At 43.5% G+C, this 22,450-nt stretch overlaps 2 protein-coding genes across 4 annotated transcripts in view; one reads left to right on the top strand and one right to left on the bottom strand.

Annotated features, from left to right (window-relative positions):
* NIPAL3 (NIPA like domain containing 3) overlaps positions 1 to 10,499 on the bottom strand; it is a 48,550-nt gene extending 38,051 nt beyond the window's left edge. For 2 of the 3 annotated variants that reach the window (XM_065882362.1, XM_065882366.1), the window contains exon 1: positions 7,032 to 7,124. In XM_065882362.1, coding sequence (XP_065738434.1) covers positions 7,032 to 7,124 — 93 coding nt within the window. Of the gene's footprint in view, positions 1 to 7,031; positions 7,125 to 10,415 lie in introns of those variants that run through there. The other variant, XM_065882369.1, reaches the window with a different exon arrangement.
* Positions 10,500 to 12,140: 1,641 nt separating this feature from the next.
* The window catches only part of STPG1 (sperm tail PG-rich repeat containing 1), a 50,983-nt gene continuing 40,673 nt past the window's right edge, over positions 12,141 to 22,450 (top strand). Inside the window, exons 1-3 of the mRNA XM_065889763.1 lie at positions 12,141 to 12,192; positions 14,528 to 14,646; positions 22,273 to 22,413. Coding sequence (XP_065745835.1) covers positions 22,341 to 22,413 — 73 coding nt within the window. The 5' untranslated portion in view covers positions 12,141 to 12,192; positions 14,528 to 14,646; positions 22,273 to 22,340. The remainder of the gene's footprint in view (positions 12,193 to 14,527; positions 14,647 to 22,272; positions 22,414 to 22,450) is intronic.

Genomic DNA, 22,450 nt, shown 5'->3' with positions numbered 1-22,450 from the left:
CCCAGGCTATAGTCCTCAGTAAGGTCTCTGAAAAAAACTTAAGTCACAACTCTTAGGTTGTGTCTTTTTCTTCAAGCTGACACAATTTTGGGATAAAATTCTGTGGGGAAATGGAAGGGAAATAGAAATTCAAGAAGGAAAAGGAATGTTGTAAACTTTCCAGCTGTTAAAGAAGAGTCTTTTCAGAAGTCTGATGGTAGGGATCAATGGTCTTTATATTCTGGGGGCTTTAGTTAAGTACGTGTAAGAGTTAAAAAAAATAATTTAAATGTGTCAGGAATTACATACTTTGTGAATATTTAAACTTGTAATCAAAAGTTTTAAGTTTTAGATGTCAATGAAAAGAAAGTGTGAGGAAATACACAGTGTTTCCTTAGAGGGGCAAGTTTGAGGACCTCAAAGGAAGCCCTGCACTACATGTGGTTCCTAAGGATTGAAAGCAAGGACCTCAACCTCATGGAAGGCAAAGAACTTGGGGCCAGGCAGGCACTCTGCCTAATAACTCAGTTTACATACGCTAATGAGTAGATTGTTACAAAGTGTTAAGTGGCAGTGATTTTGCAGGAACTGCCTTTGGCAGGTAGGAGACAAAAAGACTCTGGTTGCTGCTCCAAAAACACTTCAAAGCTGCTTTAACACCGTAGTGGGAGACAGGGGAGAGCTGGAAACAGGCCCCAGGAACTGTGCAGAAACGGAGACCTGAGCAGGGGCTGTTCAGAGGACAGCTACAGGTTCAGGGTCGGCAGGCTGCTGAGACCTGCTTCACTAAGCCTCGGTTCCGCTCTCTTCTGCTAGTGGATGATGGTGCCCCTCTGTCAGAGCTGGTGCATGAACTTCTTGAGATCATGTGGAAGAAACACTTAACTCAGTAAATAAGAATTAGGGTGAACCATAGAAATTGCCAATATTCAACCAGTTTTGACCTACAAAAGTGGTAGTTTCTTATCGTTCGACCTACAACTGATGGCCACTACATTATTATTACCCAGAGATACCAAGCTGTCCTCTGATGAGACTGAATCCACAAGGCTGCTGGAGAATGTGCTGTGAAATGTGACATAAAATGGAGTCATTTAAGTCAGGGTTTTAAAATGGGTCTGGGGGGTTTCCCTGGTAGCGCAGTGGTTGAGAGTCCGCCTGCCGATGCAGGGGACGCGGGTTCGTGCCCCGGTCCGGGAAGATCCCACATGCCGCGGAGCGGCTGGGCCCGTGAGCCATGGTCACTGAGCCTGCACGTCCGGAGCCTGTGCTCTGCAAGGGGAGAGGCCACAACAGTGAGAGGCCCGCGTACCGCAAAAAAAAAAAAAAAAAAAAAAGAATCCGCCTGACAATGCAGGGGACAGGGGTTCGAGCCCTGGTCCAGGAAGATCCTACATGCCACAGAGCAACTAAGCCCGAGCGCCACAACTACTGAGCCTGCACTCTAGAGCCCGCGAGTGAGCCACAACTAAGAAAGCCCGCGTGCCACAGCTACTGAGCCTGCCTGCCACAACTACTGAAGCCCGCGCGCCTAGAGTCCGCGCTCCGCAACAAGAGAAGCCACCGCAGTGAGAAGCCCGCGCACTGCAACGAAGAGTAGCCCCCGCTCGCTGCAACTAGAGAAAGCCCGTGTGCAGCAATGAAGACCCAATGCAGCCAAAAATAAATAAATAAATTTATTTTTTTAAAAAAATGAAATGGGGTGGGAGGCCATTAAGGAGGTGGACCTTGTATATGTCCTCACTGGCTGGAGCCATAAATTTCTGAACCAGGCCAAACCATGAATACTCTAAGGACTCTGCAAGAACGCTTGCCACTTGTCACAGTACCAAACTGCTCCCCCCACCCCCCAGTGATGGCCTGAGCGCTCAGTCACGCTCAGGCAAGACTAGCTTCTCCCTCCAACGCCAATGAAAGTCCCTTGTGATGCAAACTTCCCTTCTTCACCTTTAAAAGCCCTCGACTTGACACCTGAATCTGTGTGCCCTGAACTGTAATTCTTGGATCCCAAATGAACTCTTTTTGCTTGATTACGGCCTCCTAGGTCTATTTAGGTCGACAGTGTTGCTAACAACTCGCCAAGGGGAAGTAAAGAGATGAAGATAGGAAACAAGCAGCTGTGGCCACACAGACAAGTCAATGCTCAGGGAGGAGGCTGTGGAGGGGTGAAACCAGGACGTGAAATTGTGAAGCTCACAGGGGTAAACCAGTCTAAGCATCAAAAACAAGGTTAAGGGCTTCCCTGGTGGCACAGTGGTTGAAAGTCCGCCCGCCGATGCAGGGGACACGGGTTCATGCCCCGGTCTGGGAGGATCCCACATGCCGTGGAGCGGCTGGGCCCATGAGCCATGGCCGCTGAGCCTGCGCGTCCGGAGCCTGTGCTCCGCAACGGGAGAGGCCACAACAGTGAGAGGCCCGCACACAGCAAAAAAAAAAAAAAAAAAAGGTTAAAAGGTTACCATAATAATATTTATGGAGCATTTATATATTATATCACATGATTTTATATATATATATATGTCAGGCATGGCACTAAGTCCTTTCTACGCATCACCTTTGAGCCACAAATAACCCTATGAAGTGGGTACTACTATGAGTCCTATTTTTAGCACACAAGTTGGAAGGAGTTTAGAGATGAATGAAGGAAGACTCAGAGTAGTTAAATAACCTGTCTAAGGTGAGGATGGGAGAACTTAAAGCTAGAGGTCTGACTTCCAGTTTCCTGATGAGAATCTGTGTCCCACTGTATTCTCTGGGGTGTCCTTCAAAGGTGGCAAGATAAAGAAAAAAAGATCCCCACCTTGTAAGGGCTACATTCCCACTAATGACACAGGAAGCTGAGGTTTCTTTTAAAAGCCATTACCTCAAGCATATTAATCTCCACTCATAACGACTGGCTACAGACACAGTTAGTAACAGCGCAATACAACTTCACGCCCTTTCATCCAAGGGTTTCAAAGGGCTTCGTCAATGCTAATTATGCCCCAAACCCTTGTGATGTGGTGGCTGGTTCAATTTTATCAGCATTTAAAGTCAAGCAAGGAAGCTCCCAGCAGCCCGGGGGTTACACAATTTGAACACACACCTACCAGCCGTCCTCAAGTGCCTGGTGGAGGGCAATTCAGAGTTGAGGCGACAACCAGCAGGGCTCCTGACATTAAGTCCCTCCTCCAAACCTCAGCACTGGAAACTGTGAAATGGTGGTGTCCAGGTCTACTGGCAGGGAGGGAGGAGGACAGCAACGGGAGCCTCCAGCTCTGGACACTGCTGGGAGACTTCTCGACCCAGCATGCTCTGCTTTTGGCTGAGGAACCACCCGGGGGTTTTCACCAAAGTTATTCAAAGTGTTAAGTGCTCATAAGTACATGTGGATGGCTAACCCAGGACAGAGATTCAATCTTGGGATCAGTGACTCTGTGCCTTACGAAAAGGTGCAGACTGAAACACCGGTGCTCCCACTGAGGGGCAGGTTCAAGCCATGGCTCCAACAGACCCAGCCATCAAGGGAAGGGGGCAGCAGACCCAAAGTCACTTCCCTCTCTGCTTCGGCTTACCGATACAGATTTTGAAGACCAGCAGACCTGGGCTGGGGTCCTGGCTCTGCCACTTACTGCTGTGTGACTTCAGGGCAATCACTCTGAAGCCTCAGCTTCCCCTCTGAAAAATGAAGCTGACTGTAAACCCTCATGTAATAAATATTAAAACAATTCTAGCTGCTACCATTATTATTTTTACAATTTTTATTTTTATCCTCATCATTAGCAACAGCTCTAAGGACCTTTCTGGCTCTGATCTTCTCTGATCCAAGAACTGACCTTTCACCAGCTACAACTCTGAAAGAAAAGAAACTGTTCGCAGAAAAGCAGCCAAAGGTCGCAGAGGCAGGAAACCTCGGATACTGGTATCCAAGTGAAAGCTCAGCTCAGATCTCCTGTTCCAGCGCCTGCTTTACATCTGCCGACAACAGCATCTATTTACATACCGCAGTGACAAGACCGTCATCCCTTGCTATTTAAACGGAACTCTCACAGTCCCTTGGGCTTAAAATGCTAACAGTTAAGTATAAACTGCATTCTGGCTTGCTCTGAGGGTTACTCATATTCAAATACAAGGGAGGCAGCAGGCTGGCTAATGGGCTCTGCTACACCCATGACCTGGCTTCAGGCCAGCTCCCTGACGTTTACCTTCTCCAGCAGGTAAGGCGTTACCTTATCTACGACTGCTATTTCGACACTTAATAACCAGTATCAGGGAGAGAAGGGGCCTTGCAGAGTGCCCAGCACAATGTAGGCAAGAGGAAGTGGTGGATAAAACCACGGGCTCTGGCAGAGCACAGGCTTGTTTCAAATTCCAGTTTTATGACCTATTGACTGTGCGGTCTTGGGAAAGTTAATTAACATCTCTGTGCCAGTTTCCTCATTTGTAAAATGGGGATATAATAGTACTTACCTTATGGGACTTTTGTGAGGATTAACAGTCCCTGTTATAGTAAACACAACAAATGTTAGTTGCTATTATGATGATGCTTACCATAGTAATTGTGAATTGGCTATAAAAGTGTGGATAAAGGACCTATATTTTCCTGCCAGGAAGACTGACAAAGGCTTCATGAAAAAGGTGATATTTGAGCTGGAGCTGGAAGGGTGGATAGGATTACCACAGGCAGAAAACTGGAGATGGTACAGGCAGCTTCAGTTTCCTTTTCTGTAAATTCAGGTCATCCTCATAACTACCCTATAGGATGAACTTAATGCTGATGTGCAGAGGAATTACATGACCTTCCCCAAGTTATAATGCTACAAAGTGATAGAGCTGGGACTGGAAGCCAGGTCTCCCTGATTCCAAAGGCCATGCTCTTAACACCCTGCTGAATCTCTCTTTTTGTGCCAAATTCTGTCCTAAAGGGTAGATACTTGTGGAAATGGCTTCCCCGCCACCCTTCTAGACTCTTTCAGGGAGGAGATATCTCAATTACCTACATAGCTCCCGCCCCACCCAGCATAGGCACGTATATGGCAGGTGCTCTGTTGAGAGACCTGTTTGCTAAATAGAAGTGAGGCCCGACTCTTGCAGGCTGAAACAGAGCCTCCAGTGTCAGAGACCCGCAGGGATGCCGACCCTCGGGCAGCTCAGCCTGTTGGTCTCACAGACCACCTTCCCCCAACAACCAGAATCCATTCCCTGCTGGGTAGGGTGAGGGCGGGGCTGTAACTCAGGGCAAACTGCTTGTTTCTAGCCATCCCCCGATCAATGTGGACCTGGGGCCTCTCAATGTTTTCCCCAAAGGTAGGAGATGCCTCCAGGAAAACCCACCCAGCCACAAGCCCACAGCGTGGAGACACCATGTTTGCTGGAGGACCCCACCCCCAGCCACTACTGATTGGACGAATGTAGACACCTGACCCAAGCTGGGCCAATCAGATCCTCCCTCTTTTGAACGTGTGATTAAGAGTTCTACCACCTTTCAAGCCCCACGGCCCTTCTTGCCCCTGGGTTCCATGAGCTACCCTGTAGCCTCATAATAATTTTACCTTTCCCTTCAGCGTCTCTGAAATGGATTTTTATTCCTTGCAACCAAAATAGCCTTAAAATCAAAGAGGAAAGAGACAGCTTCCCTTAGAACCCCTTCCCCTTCCCCCAGGCAGAATTAACTACTCCTTCCTCTGCTCTGTGCACCTTCATCTGTTCCTGTTTGTAACCACGAGACATTTCTGAGTCAAGCGGTGAGTCAAGCCCCTCCTGCATGCCTAGCGCGGGGCTACGTGCTTTCTCACTGATCCATGCAGCCGAGGAGGGATGAGGGATGGAGGGAGGTGTTGCTACCACCATCCTACCCGTAAGAGAAGCTCTGAGGGTTACCTAAGCCCTACATCTAATCACGTAGATAGGAACAGGTAGGGATTTGAAGCCTAGCCTTCTTCCCTTTATTCTCCCTGGTACTTGGGTCAGCTCATCACCCTTTGTTCACATGCCTATCTGCCACCTCAATTCTTAAGCTTTTTGGTAGAGTCACTATGACTTATTTACCTTTTCTCTGGCACGAAGATACTTCTGTAATAAGTAACTGAATAAAATTTGTGATTAAAATGGAAACTTATTAGACACCTCATCAGGGAGAGTGTTCTGTGTTTGTCTATTTGGCATCCATTCACCACAAGGGCAATTATATTAACTATATTTTCTGTATTCTTGATGCACTGGCATTTGTGACCTCGCTTGCTGGGGAGAGACTGCCTCTTCCAGGGCTATCCAATTCTTTTTTTTTGCAGTATGTGGGCCTCTCACTGTTGTGGCCTCTCCCGTTGCGGAGCACAGGCTCCAGACACGCAGGCTCAGCGGCCATGGCTCACAGGCCCAGCCGCTCCGTGGCATGTGGGATCTTCCCGGACCGGGGCACGAACCCGTGTCTTCTGCACCGGCAGGCAGACTCTCAACCACTGCACCACCAGGGCAGCCCTATCCAATTCTTAGAGATAGCAAAGGGGCATGATCTCTGGGATGGTCACTGCAGCATTTACAGTCATCCCAGATGAGAAACAACCTAAACTTCCAACAACAGGAGGTCTTTCCAGCAAATTTTGATACAGCAGCTCAACAGATTACTGCGCAATCATTCAGAAAGCATGCTTTCAATCACTACTCAATGACGTGGGGAAATAGTCCACAAATAAGGTTAAGGGAAACAACCAAGAAACAAAACTCTCTGTACAATCTGATCCCCAATCTGTAATACCAGAAAAAGACAGGAAGGAAATACACAGAAATATGAACAAAGGTTGTCTGAGTAATGGAGCAGGTGATTTTTTTAAAAAATCAAGTCTTCTAAGTGGGAATGAATTCCTTTTAAAATATTTCTCTACCTTCCTATTTTTACGTATTTTAATGAACATTTCTTTTGATTACACATTCTCTTGTACGCGTGGAGGGTCTGCCTGTTTCTGCCAGCGATAGGCACGCGGACCCTGGATGTATCTGTTAGCCAATGCTGCACCGTGTTACTTTCTTGTTAGAAAAATATAAAATTCCCAAACCAAAAAAATAAAAGCTCTTGCCTTGTAGGAGAAGGAAGCCTCACTCACAGGGTCAGCACTGCTCGCGGGCGGGAGCTGCTGCAGCTGCAGGGCTGCTCTGTGGGCTCCGTCCATGGTGGTCTAAGGGTACATCCCACCGGGCCTGGTTTGGCAGCTGCAGCTGCTGCTAAGCCATCTTTCCTTGTGGGGTTCGCCTCCTTCCACCAGCCATCACTTTCCCACACGGAAGGAGTACTTCAAGGCTCTTTTGGCCAATTTACAGCCTTTTCCTCATCTTCCCTCAGAGACGTGCCAGTTTCTAGGTCTCTTCCCAGGCACACAGACAGGGATGCGTTTCCTGATTCTCGCGGTGCTCTAGAGGGTGGGGAAGAACATTAAAAATGCATGTACAATGAAACATTGAAACATTATCATCTCAAATAAAGATATGGCTCACCTACCTCAAAGCCTTTTCCCGGCCCTTTAAAAACCCCATCCCTCGCCTCCTTTGCTTCCTTCCTTCCATCATATCCTAATTTAAATGCTACTTTTCTATAGGCTGCCCTACATAAGAAGTAGAACACTACCTACATCTACTTCTCCAGGACTCCAAAGAAAGAAAAAAATCCCACTGCCATAAAAAAGGAACCATCTACATTCTGATGCGGGAAAGAAAGAATGAGAAGAAAAGTTATCTCCATGGAAGATGGAAGAATTGTCCTGCTTCTGAGGGTCAGCCTAGCACAGGTGATACAACATTGGACCGGGAGGGGGAAGACCTAAGTGACCAGATCATTTTGCCTCTGGAGTCTCAGTTGCCTCATCTGTAGAACAGGGGTAAAATCTGGCCTCAAGTAAAACCAGCAATGACGGTAATTCCCATTAACTTCATTGGACTGATATTTTCAGGGCATCTCAAGCTTTTCTACCAAATAGAGAAAGAGGAGGTACGCCCTTAGTGTTATAGGAAGCATGGCCAAAATACCTTCTGCAAGTGCTAAGGGTTTCTTTGACGTCTTCTTATATTAAAAAAAAAAAAAAAAATCATACAAGTTTGGATTCTACTGCAAAGTCTATGTTTATTTACTTTATTTTTTTTGCGGTACGCGGGCCTCTCACTGTTGTGGCCTCTCCTGTTGCGGAGCACAGGCTCCGGACGCGCAGGCTCAGCGGCCATGGCTCACGGGCCTAGCCGCTCTGCGGCATGTGGGATCCTCCCGGACCGGGGCACGAACCCGTGTCCCCTGCATCGGCAGGTGGACTCTCAACCACTGCGCCACCAGGGAAGCCCTATGTTTATTTTAATATAAAAATATTTTAAATTACTTTTGATCCGCCATGTGCTACCTGTTTTACCTTGGCCAAGTCATTTAACTTTTCAGCCAGTCTCCTCTGCTGTGAAATATGGATATTCGAAGCCCATGTGTTTTGAGAATTTGGTGAAATAATGCATATAAAATATGTGCACAGTGAATGGTCAATGAATGTCAGTTATTATTAGTATTAATTTTATTATCGGTCTAATTATTTAATTTGCCTATGAATACACCTTTCTTTCTCTCAAGCAACGAATATTTGAGGGCTTACTGCGTGCCAAACAAAGTCTCTGCTGTGCCTCAAGGTGTCAGAAAGCTGTCTCCTATCTTTCCTGTAGCCTCCAGTTCCTTCTGTTATCTAGCCCTAGGCCCAGGAATTCTGGTTCCTGGTGTGAACAGCACAGTCTTATGTTATAGGACTAACACTGAGTCCAGTATCTGGGAGACATCAGATGCAGGGCTTAGTACAGGGGCAGCACTTAGACAATGTAGCCCAGGTCTCACTTTGTCAAAGGGCCTCAAAGTTAAATGATTGCTTCTGCCTCTAGATGAGGTTATATATTCAGTATATATATACCTGAAGTACACTCATCAGACAGCTTCGTAACTCACATCCCATAACCAGACCTCCCTGACTGTAAAGCCCTACGAATATTTGTTTGTAATCTTGTGAAAAGCGTAATTATTCTTCACTATACTTTTATGCCTTAGGAAGGAAGGGTGGCCCAGGGTTCCCTTGATCTCTGAGACCCTCTTAGAGGCTTTCAGCCTGGAGGTGAAGAGGGGCACTGGAGCACAAATTCTGGGAAGCAGTTTGCTGAATCCCCTGCTCCGTTGCTCCCTGCCGAGATCTAGCCCAGAGCCTGGCACGGTGACCTCCATACATACCTGCTGACTGGCTATAGACAGGCCTGTGAAGCACCTGGTGCACCGTGGCTGCTTCACGGGCAAGAAGAGAACGGATTACTCAGGCCTAACCAACCACGACTCCAGAGATACAGCCCGTATAGCCAGCCCCGCCCACAGCACGTCAGAGAGACCTCAGGGATGTGCCAAGGGGCTGATGGGAATCCAGGCCCCTAACTAACCTCCTTTGGATCAGCTGGTTCCTCCAGGTGGGTTTCTGTTTTTGCCCTCCTTTGTAGCGGCTGTGGTTACTCTCATTTAATTCGCTTTGAAAAAGCAGCTTCCCTCTCTGCCTCAGGAAACCCAGGCCTCTGAGGCATCATGGCCTGCCAAGACAGAAAACTCTCCCTCAGCTGGGTAGCCGTTGGGACTAAAAGCCTTGGAGGAACTCTCTGCAAGTTGCCCTTCCTTATAAGGCACACATTCTTTGCCCAGCGACTCTCTTTTCCTGACTTCAAAGCACTTTTCCAGGACTAACACATGCCCTAGAGGCAAGGAGCCAACTCTGTGCTGCAGCCATCCCTTAATTTTGAGGCCCCACAGCCACCAGTGAGCACAGGGTCGCTGACTCAAAAAAGGAAAGATAACTCACTAGGTGATGGCTTCCACTCCATCCCCCAGCCCTCATCTCAATGAATTACTTCACTGGCCCACAGAATACGGTTTCCCAGCCTAGAGAAACGTAGCTCGTGGCTCCTAAGAGTCGGGTCTTGGCTCTGCCTGAAAAACTCAAACACGCCCTTTCCCAACACCTGCAAATTCAGCTTCCGGTTGCTGAGTGCCAGTTACAGGCCAAGCGCTTTCCCTTTCCTGGGCTTTGGCTCACTAAAGGGTTACACGCTAAAGTCCCCACCCAATGCGCAGGAAACAACTTCCAGAGGCCAGCATGGATCAAGAAGGCCTTCTCTCATCCATCTGATAACTCCACCATCTGCTATCGCCCAAGCCGGCGTGTACAGGGACAATTTAGGCGAAGTTACTCTAGTTCACTTCCTGATTTGGTAACGCCTGGCATCACCTTTACTAAGGCAAATCCATGCCCCTCTCCTCGATGCGAAAACGTAAAAAGCATTCTGAGGCAATGAGACCCAAAATGACAAGGAAGATATTTACGGTAGATGATCACAAATGCATTCGCTTTTCCTGAAACGAAGGGTGAATTCAAGTCCCCCTTCCCCCGCCCTTAGTCTTAATCACTACTCACCGGCGGCGTTTCCGCTAAGGCCCACCTATCAGAGGTTTCTGAGCAATGACTTAGACTCTTCGCGCAACCCGGAGGCACAGCCTCCCAGATTCCTTCCCCAACCCAGAGCTGCCCGAGTGCTGCAGTGTTTTGCTTTCAAGGCCGCGATTTGATTTGCCAGACAGCCTGCCAGTCAAAAGCTGGCAGGCATTTGGCGCAGGCGAGTGGCTGCGAGGAGGGGGTGGGCGGGACAGGCCTCCGGCATTGGCTCCGCCGAGAAGCTTGCTTGAAGCGTAGGGGGAGAGCCTTGAGGAGGCGGCGCCCCTCAGGAGCTTTGCGCTCGCCTGGAGAGGTTCCCCTCTAGCGGCCACAGGAAAGACGTTGGAACAAAACTCCGCTCCCTCCTCGGGCTGTGTCGGGAAAGCTCCGGTGACTTGCTCACTCCACTTGCCCTACAGGTGGGCAGCCTGCCAGGTGTCCTGCCTCCTTATCCTCAGAGCCCCCTCCCGGGCTTTGCTCCTGCTGTTGCCCCACCCCACGGTCTCACCAGGTATTCAAATCCTACACATTTTTCAAGGCCCGGTTCCTCCCAAAGCCGCGGGGCATAAAAGTCTCTCCTTGACTATCCTCCCGGAACACCTGTTGGCAGCACAGTATACCAACCCTCCCGGTACGTCCCCAGCTCAGCAATACTTAAGGTCCACCAGTAAGCCCAGCACTTGAATGCTTCCGTAATGTACAAGTGTAATAATTATAATTGCCTCGAGGATATATTGTACAATACAGGGAATATAGCCAATATTTTATAATAACTATAAATGGAGTATAAACCTTAAAAAATTGTGAATCACTATACTGTACACCTGTAACATATAATATTGTACAGCAACTATATTTCAATTTAAAAATTAAAATTTTTAAAAATGAGTTGTACTTAAAAAATAATTAATACGTGCATGGAGCGTCTGCTTTTTCACTCACGTGCATTTCATTTCAGATCCTCTCAACAACCCCCTGAGCGAGACATTGGGCTCATGCCCATTTTACAGGTGAAGACATGACATTTGGACAGAGACCTCGATGATGAGAAAGAGGCAGTTGTGGTTCAGACCCTGACACCAAGCGAACTCAGAGGGAACACCCGAGAGCAGGACGAGGTTGACATATTGTAGGAACTGCCCAAAGGACAGCGTGGCTGGTGCGAGATTTTTCTGGCGCGTGGGAAAGGGGAGCGGGACGGGCAAGGGACAGCTTATATGAAGATGTTTGGATTTCATCCTAAGTTTAAAGGCGAGCCCTTGGAGTGTTCTAAGAGAGCGAATGACAAGATCACTGTGAGTGCTCTTAAGTGTGTAAAGAGGGGCTCCTGGAGCACTACATGGCTGCCCTCGTATGTTGCCCGTTTCAGTCTTTTTTCTTTGCCTCTTATAAACAGGGCTTCGATGAATGTTAGTTCTTTTAGGTTTATTCCTTGAAGTAGGATTTCTGGGTGATCAAAAGTTTAAGGCTTTGGGTCTATCACAAGATTTTGGGGGGTTGCCTAGATAAGCCCTGTTAAGGTTCCCCACCCATCCTGACGTAGTTAACCCGAACCCTAAAATTCTGGCCGCTTCCCAGCGGTTTTTGAAATGCCTCTGATCATTGGCCAACAACTTTTCACGCTTAAGAAACGGAGGACACCATTGGTTCGAGTTCATCCGGAAGCGGGCAGAGGTGGAAGTTAGAATGTTTAGGCCTGTGGTTGCCATAGCGACAGGGAGGTTGACAGGCCAGATTCAGCCCTGGGGGACCCGACAAGGTAGGAAGATGTCCCTTTCGGGGGACGGATGCCAGGGTCGTGGGGAGGAGGACCCGGCGCACCGCATGGGACGCCCACTGAGACTGCCGCCTACCCGGTGCGTGCGGAATTCCGCTGCCGAGCTAGGTGGTGCCCTGAGGGCCGGAAGAAGCCACTGTTGGAGGTTCACCTCCCTGGAGGTGTGCCCTCAGAGTCCCCAGCTGAAAAGTGGTGATAATAACCAGGGCATCCCTTCCTCACAGAGCTCCGGTGAGGGGCGTGAGCATCTGACTCCCCTGCCTCAGCCCCGGCGAGTGGACAAACGTTTGGGGGCGTCTGGCAGCAGGTGGACCACAAAGAGCTAAATTCTAATCCCAGGTCCACTCCATCTCCTTCCCTGCTCGGGGCTTCGGTTTACCCATCTGTGAAACGAAAGGCTGTGATTGGAATCTAGAGGTCACTAGCCGGCAGCGGAAGTTTATTCCAGCTCTCCGACACACCTTCTCGGCTTCAGAAAAATATCAAATAGATTATTTACCCAAGATTGCTTTGAAAAATGTAAAATACTTCCAAGATGCACCATAGCATTGTAACTGAATCAATAAAAATCTCATACAGTCAAAACTACTCATGCAAGTCCCATAAAATTCCACATAAAGGTAACAGTATACATGAGGTAGTATATATTGATATACTTGTACAGTAAAATACATGCATAAATATATGAAATATGTGATAATACTATAAGATAAATAATAAGGGTTTTTTAAAACATAGAGATGGTAGAATGAAAACATGCCTACAGTTGTAGTTTTGTGAGTTAAATCTTTCTAGAATGTAGCTCCTAATGGAAAGAGTTGTATTTAATATTATGAGTACATCTATATACATTATGGATAAAATGTGTCTACTCCTAGTATTCATCCATTCATTCACTCCACAAATATTTATTGAGCAACTGCTATGTGCCAGGAAACAGACTGGGGATTCAGTGATGAACATCTTATTGATGAAGATCATAAAATAATATTTTACATATTACATATAAAATATGATGTTGGGTAGTGAAAAGTGCTTTGAGAAAAATAAGACAGGGTCAGGGACTAGAGAGAGATAGGTGGTGCTTCCGAAGAGAGAGTGGTCAAGGAAGTCATCCCAAAGGCAATTTGAGGAGAGGCCCAGATGAATCTGGTGACAGGGCCAGAGGATGGTACCCAGTATAAGGGAGGAATCCCCATGTTACAAGGGTATTGCAGAAGCTGAAGAGGTCCCTTGTGGAGAAGAGGATTAGTCTTTAGGTTGTGGGTTATGACAGCTGCCTTCAAATACCTGAAGAATAGTCATATAGAACAGTGGCTTTCAAACTTTTTGACTGTGACCCATGGTAAGAAATGCATTTTATATTGTGATCCAGCACACATACACATGCACATAAAAGCTTCACAAAAGACTACAAGCTATGACCTGCATTTCAAAACTCACCAATGTGGAAGAGGCGTGAGACTTATTCTGAGCTGATTCACGCAGGAACTTTCTAGCAGTTAGAACTACCCAACAGTGAACTGCCTCAGGAATTTTCAAACTGAGTTCCGAGGACCCCCAGCATCCTGTGAAAATTCAAGACAGCCTAAATATTTGCATGGGACTCTATTTGCATAGTACATTGTATAGGACTCTATGCAATGTCCTAATTTTTAAAAAAACAACCATACATACTCAAGGATAGTAAATGTCAACATTTAGCATGTTAACATTTAGTGTGTGCTACCTTAGAGGTTATTATAGTGGTTCAGAGCAAGCAGAAGTCAGACTTCCTGGGTTCAAAGCCTGATTCCACCTCTTACTTCTGGTGTGACCTTGAGTAAGCCACTTAACCCCTCCCTCTGAATTTCAATTTTCTCATCTGTAAAATGGGGCTAATACCTCACTGGATTATTGTAAGGGTTGCGTGAAGTATTCTATACAAGGCATTTAGGAGTGTAAGGGCTCAAGAAATGACAGCTATTATTTTAAGCTGTTAATACATTATCCCCGTGCATGTATTAAAATCTAATGTTAATAAAAGCCTACTGTAGGCTAGGCAGCATTAACTACTACTTGTGGATCATCGTATTTGATCCTCACAAGCAACTTGAGAGGAAGGTACTGTTACCAATCTCCCTTTATGGAAGAGGAAATGGATTTAAAAGGTCAAGTGACTCATCCAAATAAGAACTATTAAGTGGCGGAACCCAGGACTATTAACCTTGAACAGAGGACTGGATACTCTTGATCACTGCACTGGCCCTCACCTGGGAACTGCTTAAACATATGCTGTTGATTAGGAAGTTAGTATATCTTCATTGCTCTTTCTTAGACTCCAGGCCCATAACATCCTGTCATGAACAGTTATGCAAGCAAGTGCACCAGTGAGGCACATCTGCACAGTACTCCATTCACACCTGGGCTGCACCTTCTCTCATCCTGGCTTCACAGGTATGCAGTAACAAGGCTGGAAAACATTATTAATAGTGTTGTCTTTGGGTGGTAGGAATATGGATTGTTTTTTTCAATCTTTTCAATTTATCTTTCCAAAAATTTGATGATATGTACATATAACCATTGTAATAGGAAGCTTAAACCTCTTCTAATTACTCATAACTCTAGCACACTAATGCATTTAAAAAATAACAACTTTATTGCAGCTAGGGAAGTAGATGGTTATTACTAAGACAACAACGCTGCACTGAGACGTGATAAGTGAATAGTGGCTGCTTTTATAGATCCTAAAAGACATTCTTATACTAGAGTAGTGATTGTGTTGTGATCAATATTGACTTGTTTCTGTTGTTTTTGATTTCTTAATTTCTTTGAGTGTGTTGCCAATAATTATATTAAATATTAAGTTTTTAGTATAGATTGTCCACCATAAATGATTGAGAATTGCTGCTGTGAGGGTGATAGAATAAAGTGAAGAGTAAATACTGAAGGAGCAAAGGATTGGTAGAGCATAACATCATTTATTCAATCCTTCATTCCTTAGTATTTATAAATGATGTACGTTCCTTAGGAAAAAAGTGAGCAAAATAAAACTCAAGTCTGTTCATGAAAGATTAACTTCTATGAAAATTAAATCATGCTCCTGCTGTTAACAACTAAAAAAACAGAGAAATATAGGAATCATGGTTTTTAGACATTGAACAACAGGGAGCCCAGTACTGTAATCCCTGAGAGGAGAAAAACAAGGTGAGCCCCACAATTGCTCCAGCTTAGTGCTGGGGGCAGTTTCTAGGCCACGGTTCAGGGTGAGGGAAACCTCAGTTTCTGAGCTGGGGAGATAGAAATCAGAGTTCAGGGAGACCAAAGCAGCTGGAATTTACAGGGTAGAACACCATAAAGGACGGACCTGCACATAAAAAGTTCAGAAATAGGAAGAGAGTTCTCCTCAAGTCTTTGGCTGAGGAATGACGGGCACATGCATGAGAAGAAACTAAGACTGGGAAAGAACCACCAGAAAGCAGTAGGCTGAACAATTTCTGGGCCTTATACAGAATTGGGACTACTTCATGTTCCCATAAACCAGAATAGAGAGACACTGTATCAGATGAGGATTGATTGGGCAGAGTCTATAGAAATATCATGTCTTAGTAGTGGAGATAAATTATTCCTAGAATAAAAGCTGCTCTGGATTCACTATAACAAAGCTTAAAAAGCTGGAAAGGAGCATATGTGTCTGTAAGTTACTGGAAATTGTGCCAGAAAAAAAATGCAACACTCTACAGAAATACTTCAAAATCCAGTACCCAACAGTGTAAAACTCACAATGTCCAGCGTCCAGTACAAAATTACTGGACATGAAAAATACAGGAAAATATGACATATATCCAAGAGAAAGAGCAGTCAATATTAGCAGTCCCAGAAATGACAGAGATCATAAAATTAGTAGAAAAGGGGCTTCCCTGGTGGCACAGTGGTTGAGAATCTGCCTGCCAATGCAGGGGACATGGGTTCGAGCCCTGGTCCGGGAAGATCCTACATGCCGTGGAGCAACTAAGCCCATGCACCACAACTACTGAGACTGTGCTCTAGAGCCCTTGAGCCACCACTACTGAAGCCTGCACGCCTAGAGCCCATGCTTTGTAACAAGAGAAGCCACCGCAATGAGAAGTTCACACACTGCAATGAAGAGTAGCCCCCGCTCACCGCAACTAGAGAAAGCCCGTGTGCAGCAACAAAGACCCAATGCAGCCAAAAATAAATAAATTAAATAAATAAAAATTTAAAAATTCGTAGAAAAAGACATTAAAGCAGGTATTATAAACATGCTCAAATATGTAAAGGAAAACATGAACATAATGAAGATAAAAATGGAAAATATTTTTTAAAAGGACCCAAATGTAACTTCTAGAGATGAGAAATGCAATATTTGAAATAAAAATATAATAGATGGGATTAACAGCAGATTAGAAACTACAGAAGATCATTGAACTTAAAGGCAATATACACTCTCCAAATGAAAGTGGGGGGGGAGGGGCAAGAACAGAATCTCAGTGATTGTGGGACAATATTAAGTAATCTATATACGTATACTTGTAGCTCCAGGAAAGAAGCCAGGGTGGGGAAAGGCTCAAAATTTTTTGAAAAAATAATGGCTGAATATTTTCCAAATTTGATGAAAACTATAAATCTGCAGATTCAGGAATTTCAATGAATCCAAAATAGTAAAAACATAAAGAAAATAATAAAATGATGCAAAATCATCATCAAATTTCTGAATAAAAGTGATAAACAGAAAAACTTAAAAATAGTGGGTAAAAAAGATGTATTAGGACATAAGATAAGAATTACAGTGGATCACTTATCATAAACTACGCAAGTTAGGAGACAATGGAGTAATATATTTTAAAGTTGGGGAGAGGAGGGAAACTGTCAACACAGAATTCTATTACCAATAAAAATGACTAAGAAAATGAAAGGAAAAAAGATTATTTTAGGCAAACAAAAACCTAGAGAATGCATTATCAGAAGACTTTCACTTCAAGAAATGTTAAAATAGGTTCTGCAGACAGAAGGAATATGATACCAGACAGAAGCTTAGATAAACCCAAAGAATTAAAGAACACTGACAATGGTAAATATAAAATACATTTTTTCTTATTTTAATCTCCTTAAAAAATGATTGACTGTTTAAATGAAAAATAACACGAGGGACTTCCCTGGTGGCAGCCAATGCAGGGGACATGAGTTCGATCCCTGGTCTGGGAAGATCCCACATGCCGCAGAGCAACTAAGCCCATGTGCCACAACTACTGAGACTGCACGCCACAACTATTGAGCCCACACACCGCAACTACTGAAGCCCGTGCACTCTAGGGCCCACATGTTGCAACTACTGAGCCCGTGAGCTGCATTATTGAAGCCTGCATGCCTAGAGCCCGAGTTCTGCAACAAGAGAAGCCACCGCAATGAGAAGCCCGTGCACCACAACAAAGAGTAGTCCCCGTTCGCCGCAACTAGAGAAAGCCCGCGCATAGCAACAAAGACCCAATGCAGCCAAAAACCGAATAAAATTAAAACAAGTCTTAAAAAAAAATAATAACATGAGATTCATAATATATGTAGAACTAAAATGTATCTCAACAAAAGTATGGAATGTGGGAAATGGAAGTATACTATTGTAAAGTTCTTACGTTATATGTGAAGTGGTGTTTTTTTTTTACTGTGATAAATTAAAGATGTAAACGCTAAACCTTAAAGCAACTGCTAAAAATAAAATAGGTATAGCTAATATATCAGCAATGAAGGTAAAATTGAATCATAAGAAATACTCATTTAATCCAAAAGAATGAAGGAAAAAAGGAACAAAGATCAAATAGGAGAATGATAGATTTAAATCCAACCATATAAATTTTTACATTAAATGTAAAAGTTTTACACACTCCAATTAAAAAGAGATAACCAGGGCTTCCCTGGTGGCTCAGTGGTGGAGAATCTGCCTGCTAATGCAGGGGACATGGGTTCGAGCCCTGGTCTGGGAGGATCCCACATGCTACGGAGCAACTAGGCCCATGAGCCACAGCCACTGAGCCTGTGCATCTGGAGCCTGTGCTACGTAACAAGGGAGGCTGCAATAGTGAGAGGCCCACGCACCACGATGAAGAGTGGCCCCCACTTGCCACAACTAGAGAAAGCCCACGCACAGAAATGAAGACCCAACAAAGCAAAAATAAATAAATTAATTAATAAACTCCTACCCCCAACATCTTCTTAAAAAAAAAAGAGATAACCAGAACAGATTTTAAAAAACCAAGATCCAACTCAACTGTATGTTACCTTTAACAAACCAACTTTAAATATAAAGACACGGATAGGTTAAAAGTAAAACGATGCAAAAAGATACAGTTTGCTAACAGTAGTCAAAAGAAAACTGGAGTGACTATATTAATATCAGAAAAAATAGACTTCAGAACAAGGAATATTACCAGGGATAAAGAGGGGCATTTCACAGTGATAAAGGGTTCAATTCCCCAAGAAGAGGTAAAAATTATAAATGTGCATGCACCAAGCAGTGCTTTAAAATACATGGAACAAAAACTGACAAAACTTAAAAAAGAAATAAACAAATTCACAATAATTTAGTGTGGGAGATTTCAACACTTTTCTCTCCATATTGAAAGAATGAATAAAGAGAAAATCAATAAGGATATAAAAGACTTGAACAACATTATCAACCAATTTGACCTAATTGACATTTTTTAAAAACCTCCATCCAATAACAACAGAAAAACTCAAAATCCCTCCAGCTACTTGGAAATTAAACAGCAGTCTTCCAAATAAACCATATGTCAAAAGATATTATATGAAAAATAGAAGCTAGTTTAGGAAGAAAATGAAGGCACAACATTTCAACATACATGAGATGCTGTTAAAACAGGGATTAAAGGAAAATTCACAGTATTAAATGCTTATATTAAGAAAGAAGAAAGGTCTAAATTCCTAGATTTAAGCTTCCACCTTAAAAAGCTAGAAAAAGAAGAGCAAATGAAGCCTAAAGTAAATAGAAAGAAGGAAATAATAATGGTAATAGTAGAAGTAAATGAAATAGAAAACAGAAATGGGAAAAAAATCAATGAAACCTCTTGCTGTTTTCTTTTGAAAAGATACATAAACTTCTAGCCAGTCTTAACAAAAAGATATAAGATGCAAATTACCAATATCAGAAATGAAAGAGGGATATTACTACAGAACTTACAGACATAAAGGATAATAAGGGACTATTATGAACAACTTAATGCCCATAAATTACACGACAGAGATGAAATGGAAAATCTTCCTTGAAAGACACAAATTACCAAAGCTCACTCAAGAAGACATAGATAATCTGAAGACCCTATATCTAACAAGCAAATGGAGTTTGTCATTAAAAAACCTTCCCACTGGGCTTCCCTGGTAGCGCAGTGGTTGAGAGTCCACCTGTCGATTCAGGGGACACGGGTTCGTGCCCTGGTCCGGGAGGATCCCACATGCCGCGGAGCGGCTGGGCCCGTGAGCTATGGCCGCTGAGCCTGCACGTCCGGAGCTTGTGCTCCGCAACAGGAGAGGCCACAACAGTGAGAGGCCCACGTACCGCAAAAAAACAAACAAACAAACAAAACATTCCCACTGAAAAAACTCCTGGCCCAAATGGCTTTACTCATAAATTCTATCAAAAAGTTAAGGAAGAAATAATACCAATTCTACACAAATTCTTCCAGAAAATAAAAGAGAAACTCATTTTATGAAGCCCGCATTACTCTGATACCAAAACCAAAGACATTACAAAAAAGAGAAAACTGCAGGCTAATATCTTTCATGAATGCAGATGCAAAAAAATCCTTGACAAAATTTTAGTAAATTGAATTCAGCAATATACAAAATTGATAGTATATCATGATCAAGTAGAATTTATTCCAGAAATACTAGGTTGTTTTAACATTTGAAAATCAATCAATATAATCCCATTAGAATACTCAAAAAGAATAATAATGTGATCATTTCCATAGATGCAGAAAAAGTATTTGATAAAATTCAACACCTGTTCCTGTTAAAAACTCTGAAGAAACTAGAATTGGAAGTGATAAAATGCTTTTATAAGAAAACCTACAGGGCTTGGCTTCCCTGGTGGCGCAGTGGTTGAGAGTCCGCCTGCCGATGCAGGGGACACGGGTTCGTGCCCCAGTCCGGGAAGATCCCACATGCCGCGGAGCGGCTGGGCCCATGAGCCATGGCCGCTGAGCCTGCGCGTCCGGAGCCTGTGCTCTGCAACAGGAGAGGCCACAACAGTGAGAGGCCCGCGGACTGCAAAAAAAATTAAAAAAGAAATTAAAAAAGAAAGAAAAAAGAAAACCTACAATTAGCATCGTCATACTTAATGTTGAAAATAATTGGAGAAATATACCACATTAATGGATCATAACACTCGACAAAGTTAAGATATTAATTCTCTCTAAATTGTTTTATAGGTTCAGTGCAATCCCAATTCAAATCCAAAGAGGTTTTTCGGTAGAAATTGACCTGCTAGTTGTATAAATTGCATGGTAATTTGAAAGAGCTTATAAGGGCCAGTACCAATGGTTCCCAGAGGGGGAGTGTGTTGGGGGGGTGGGGGGGGTGAAATGTGTGAAGGGCATGACCTGTATGGTGATGGATGGTAACTAGACCTGTGGTGGTGATCATTTTGTAGCCTACACAGGTGTCAAATTACAATTCTGTACTCCTGAAACTTATATAATAATAACTTTAAAAAGAACTAGTATACTCAAAATAATTTTGAAAGTGAAGAACAAAGTTGCAACTACCTCGATTTCAAAACTTATAAAGCCAAGATAGTGCACTGTTGGTATAAGGGTATACATATAGGTCAAAAGAACAGAATTCTTGGACTTTTGATGACTATGCCAAAATAATTCAATAGAGAAAAGGATATTCTTTTCAACAAATGGTGCTAGAACAATTGAATATTTAAATGCAATAAAATAAACCTGACCTATATCTCATGCCAAATATAAAATTTAATTCAGAATGAATCTTAGACCTAAGCATAATAGCTAAAAGCATAAAATTTATAGGAGAAAATATTTGTGACCTTGAGTTAGGCAAAGATTTCTTAGACAAGACAAAAAATAATCACAAACCATAAAAAAAAAAATCGATAAATTCGACCTGATCAAGATGAAGACTTCTGCTTTTGAAAAGACACTGTTAAGAAAATGAAAAGGCAAGCCTCAGACTGGGAGCAGATATTTCTAAAACACATATATGATAAAGGGCTTGTATCCAGAATATATTAAGAACTTCTATAACTCAATAGTGAGATAACCCAATTGTTTAAAAAATAGTCAAGATTTGAACAGACACTTCACCAAAGGAGGTAAACAAATGGCAAATAAGCACATGAAAATATACAAATTAAAATGACAATGAGATACCACTATACAATCACGGGAATGCCTAAAATTAGTAAGACTTACCAAATGTGTTGGTGAGAATGTGTAGCAACTGGAACAAATTATTGATACACGCTACCACATGGGAGAATCTCAAAAGCATTGTGTTAAGTGAAAAAAAATAGACACAAAACAGTATATATACTGTATGATTACACATATATGACATTCTAGAAAAGGCAACTATTGTGACAGAAAGAAAAGCAGTGGTTTCCAGATGCCAGGGTTAGGAGGGTATTGACTGCAAAGAGACATAGGGAGCTTTGGGGAGGCGGAGGATGGATATATTTATATCTTAATTGTTGTGATATTTTACACAATTGTAAACACTTGCCAAAACTTAAAAATGTACACTTTGAACCGATGAATTATATTGTATGTAAATTATCTCAGTAGAAATAAATTTATAAAATTCAAGCCTACAGGAGCTCTGTAAGCAACATCAACAGAGACCACTTACAGAGTTCCTACTACAAGCAGTGCAATGTGTTTGGGATTTGGGGTTGTGGAACTTGGTAAATCTCAGCCTCTACCCACAAGATTTCTCAGTTTATCTTGCAGATACAACAGAACCCAATCAACATACTTACCAAGATTGTGAAGTGATCCCTACAAATGCTGTATTTTGCTGTTTCAGGTGCTTAGAAGAACACGCAGTCAAGTTTTTCATCAAACACGTGGAATATATCACAGAACTTTGCTAAGATGGACAACTCCATGCAAAAAGACCAACACTCTGGCAAAAAATATTCCAGAAAGACTGACAAAGTACAGAAAGGTCTAGTGAATTTTATAACAGAGGTCTTTAGGGACGA

The sequence above is a fragment of the Phocoena phocoena genome, chromosome 1 (genome assembly GCF_963924675.1).
Source record: "Phocoena phocoena chromosome 1, mPhoPho1.1, whole genome shotgun sequence".
Lineage (NCBI taxonomy): Eukaryota > Metazoa > Chordata > Mammalia > Artiodactyla > Phocoenidae > Phocoena > Phocoena phocoena.
The sequence above is the reverse complement of the archived record's forward strand: the minus strand, read 5'-3'. Positions and strand labels throughout refer to the sequence as shown.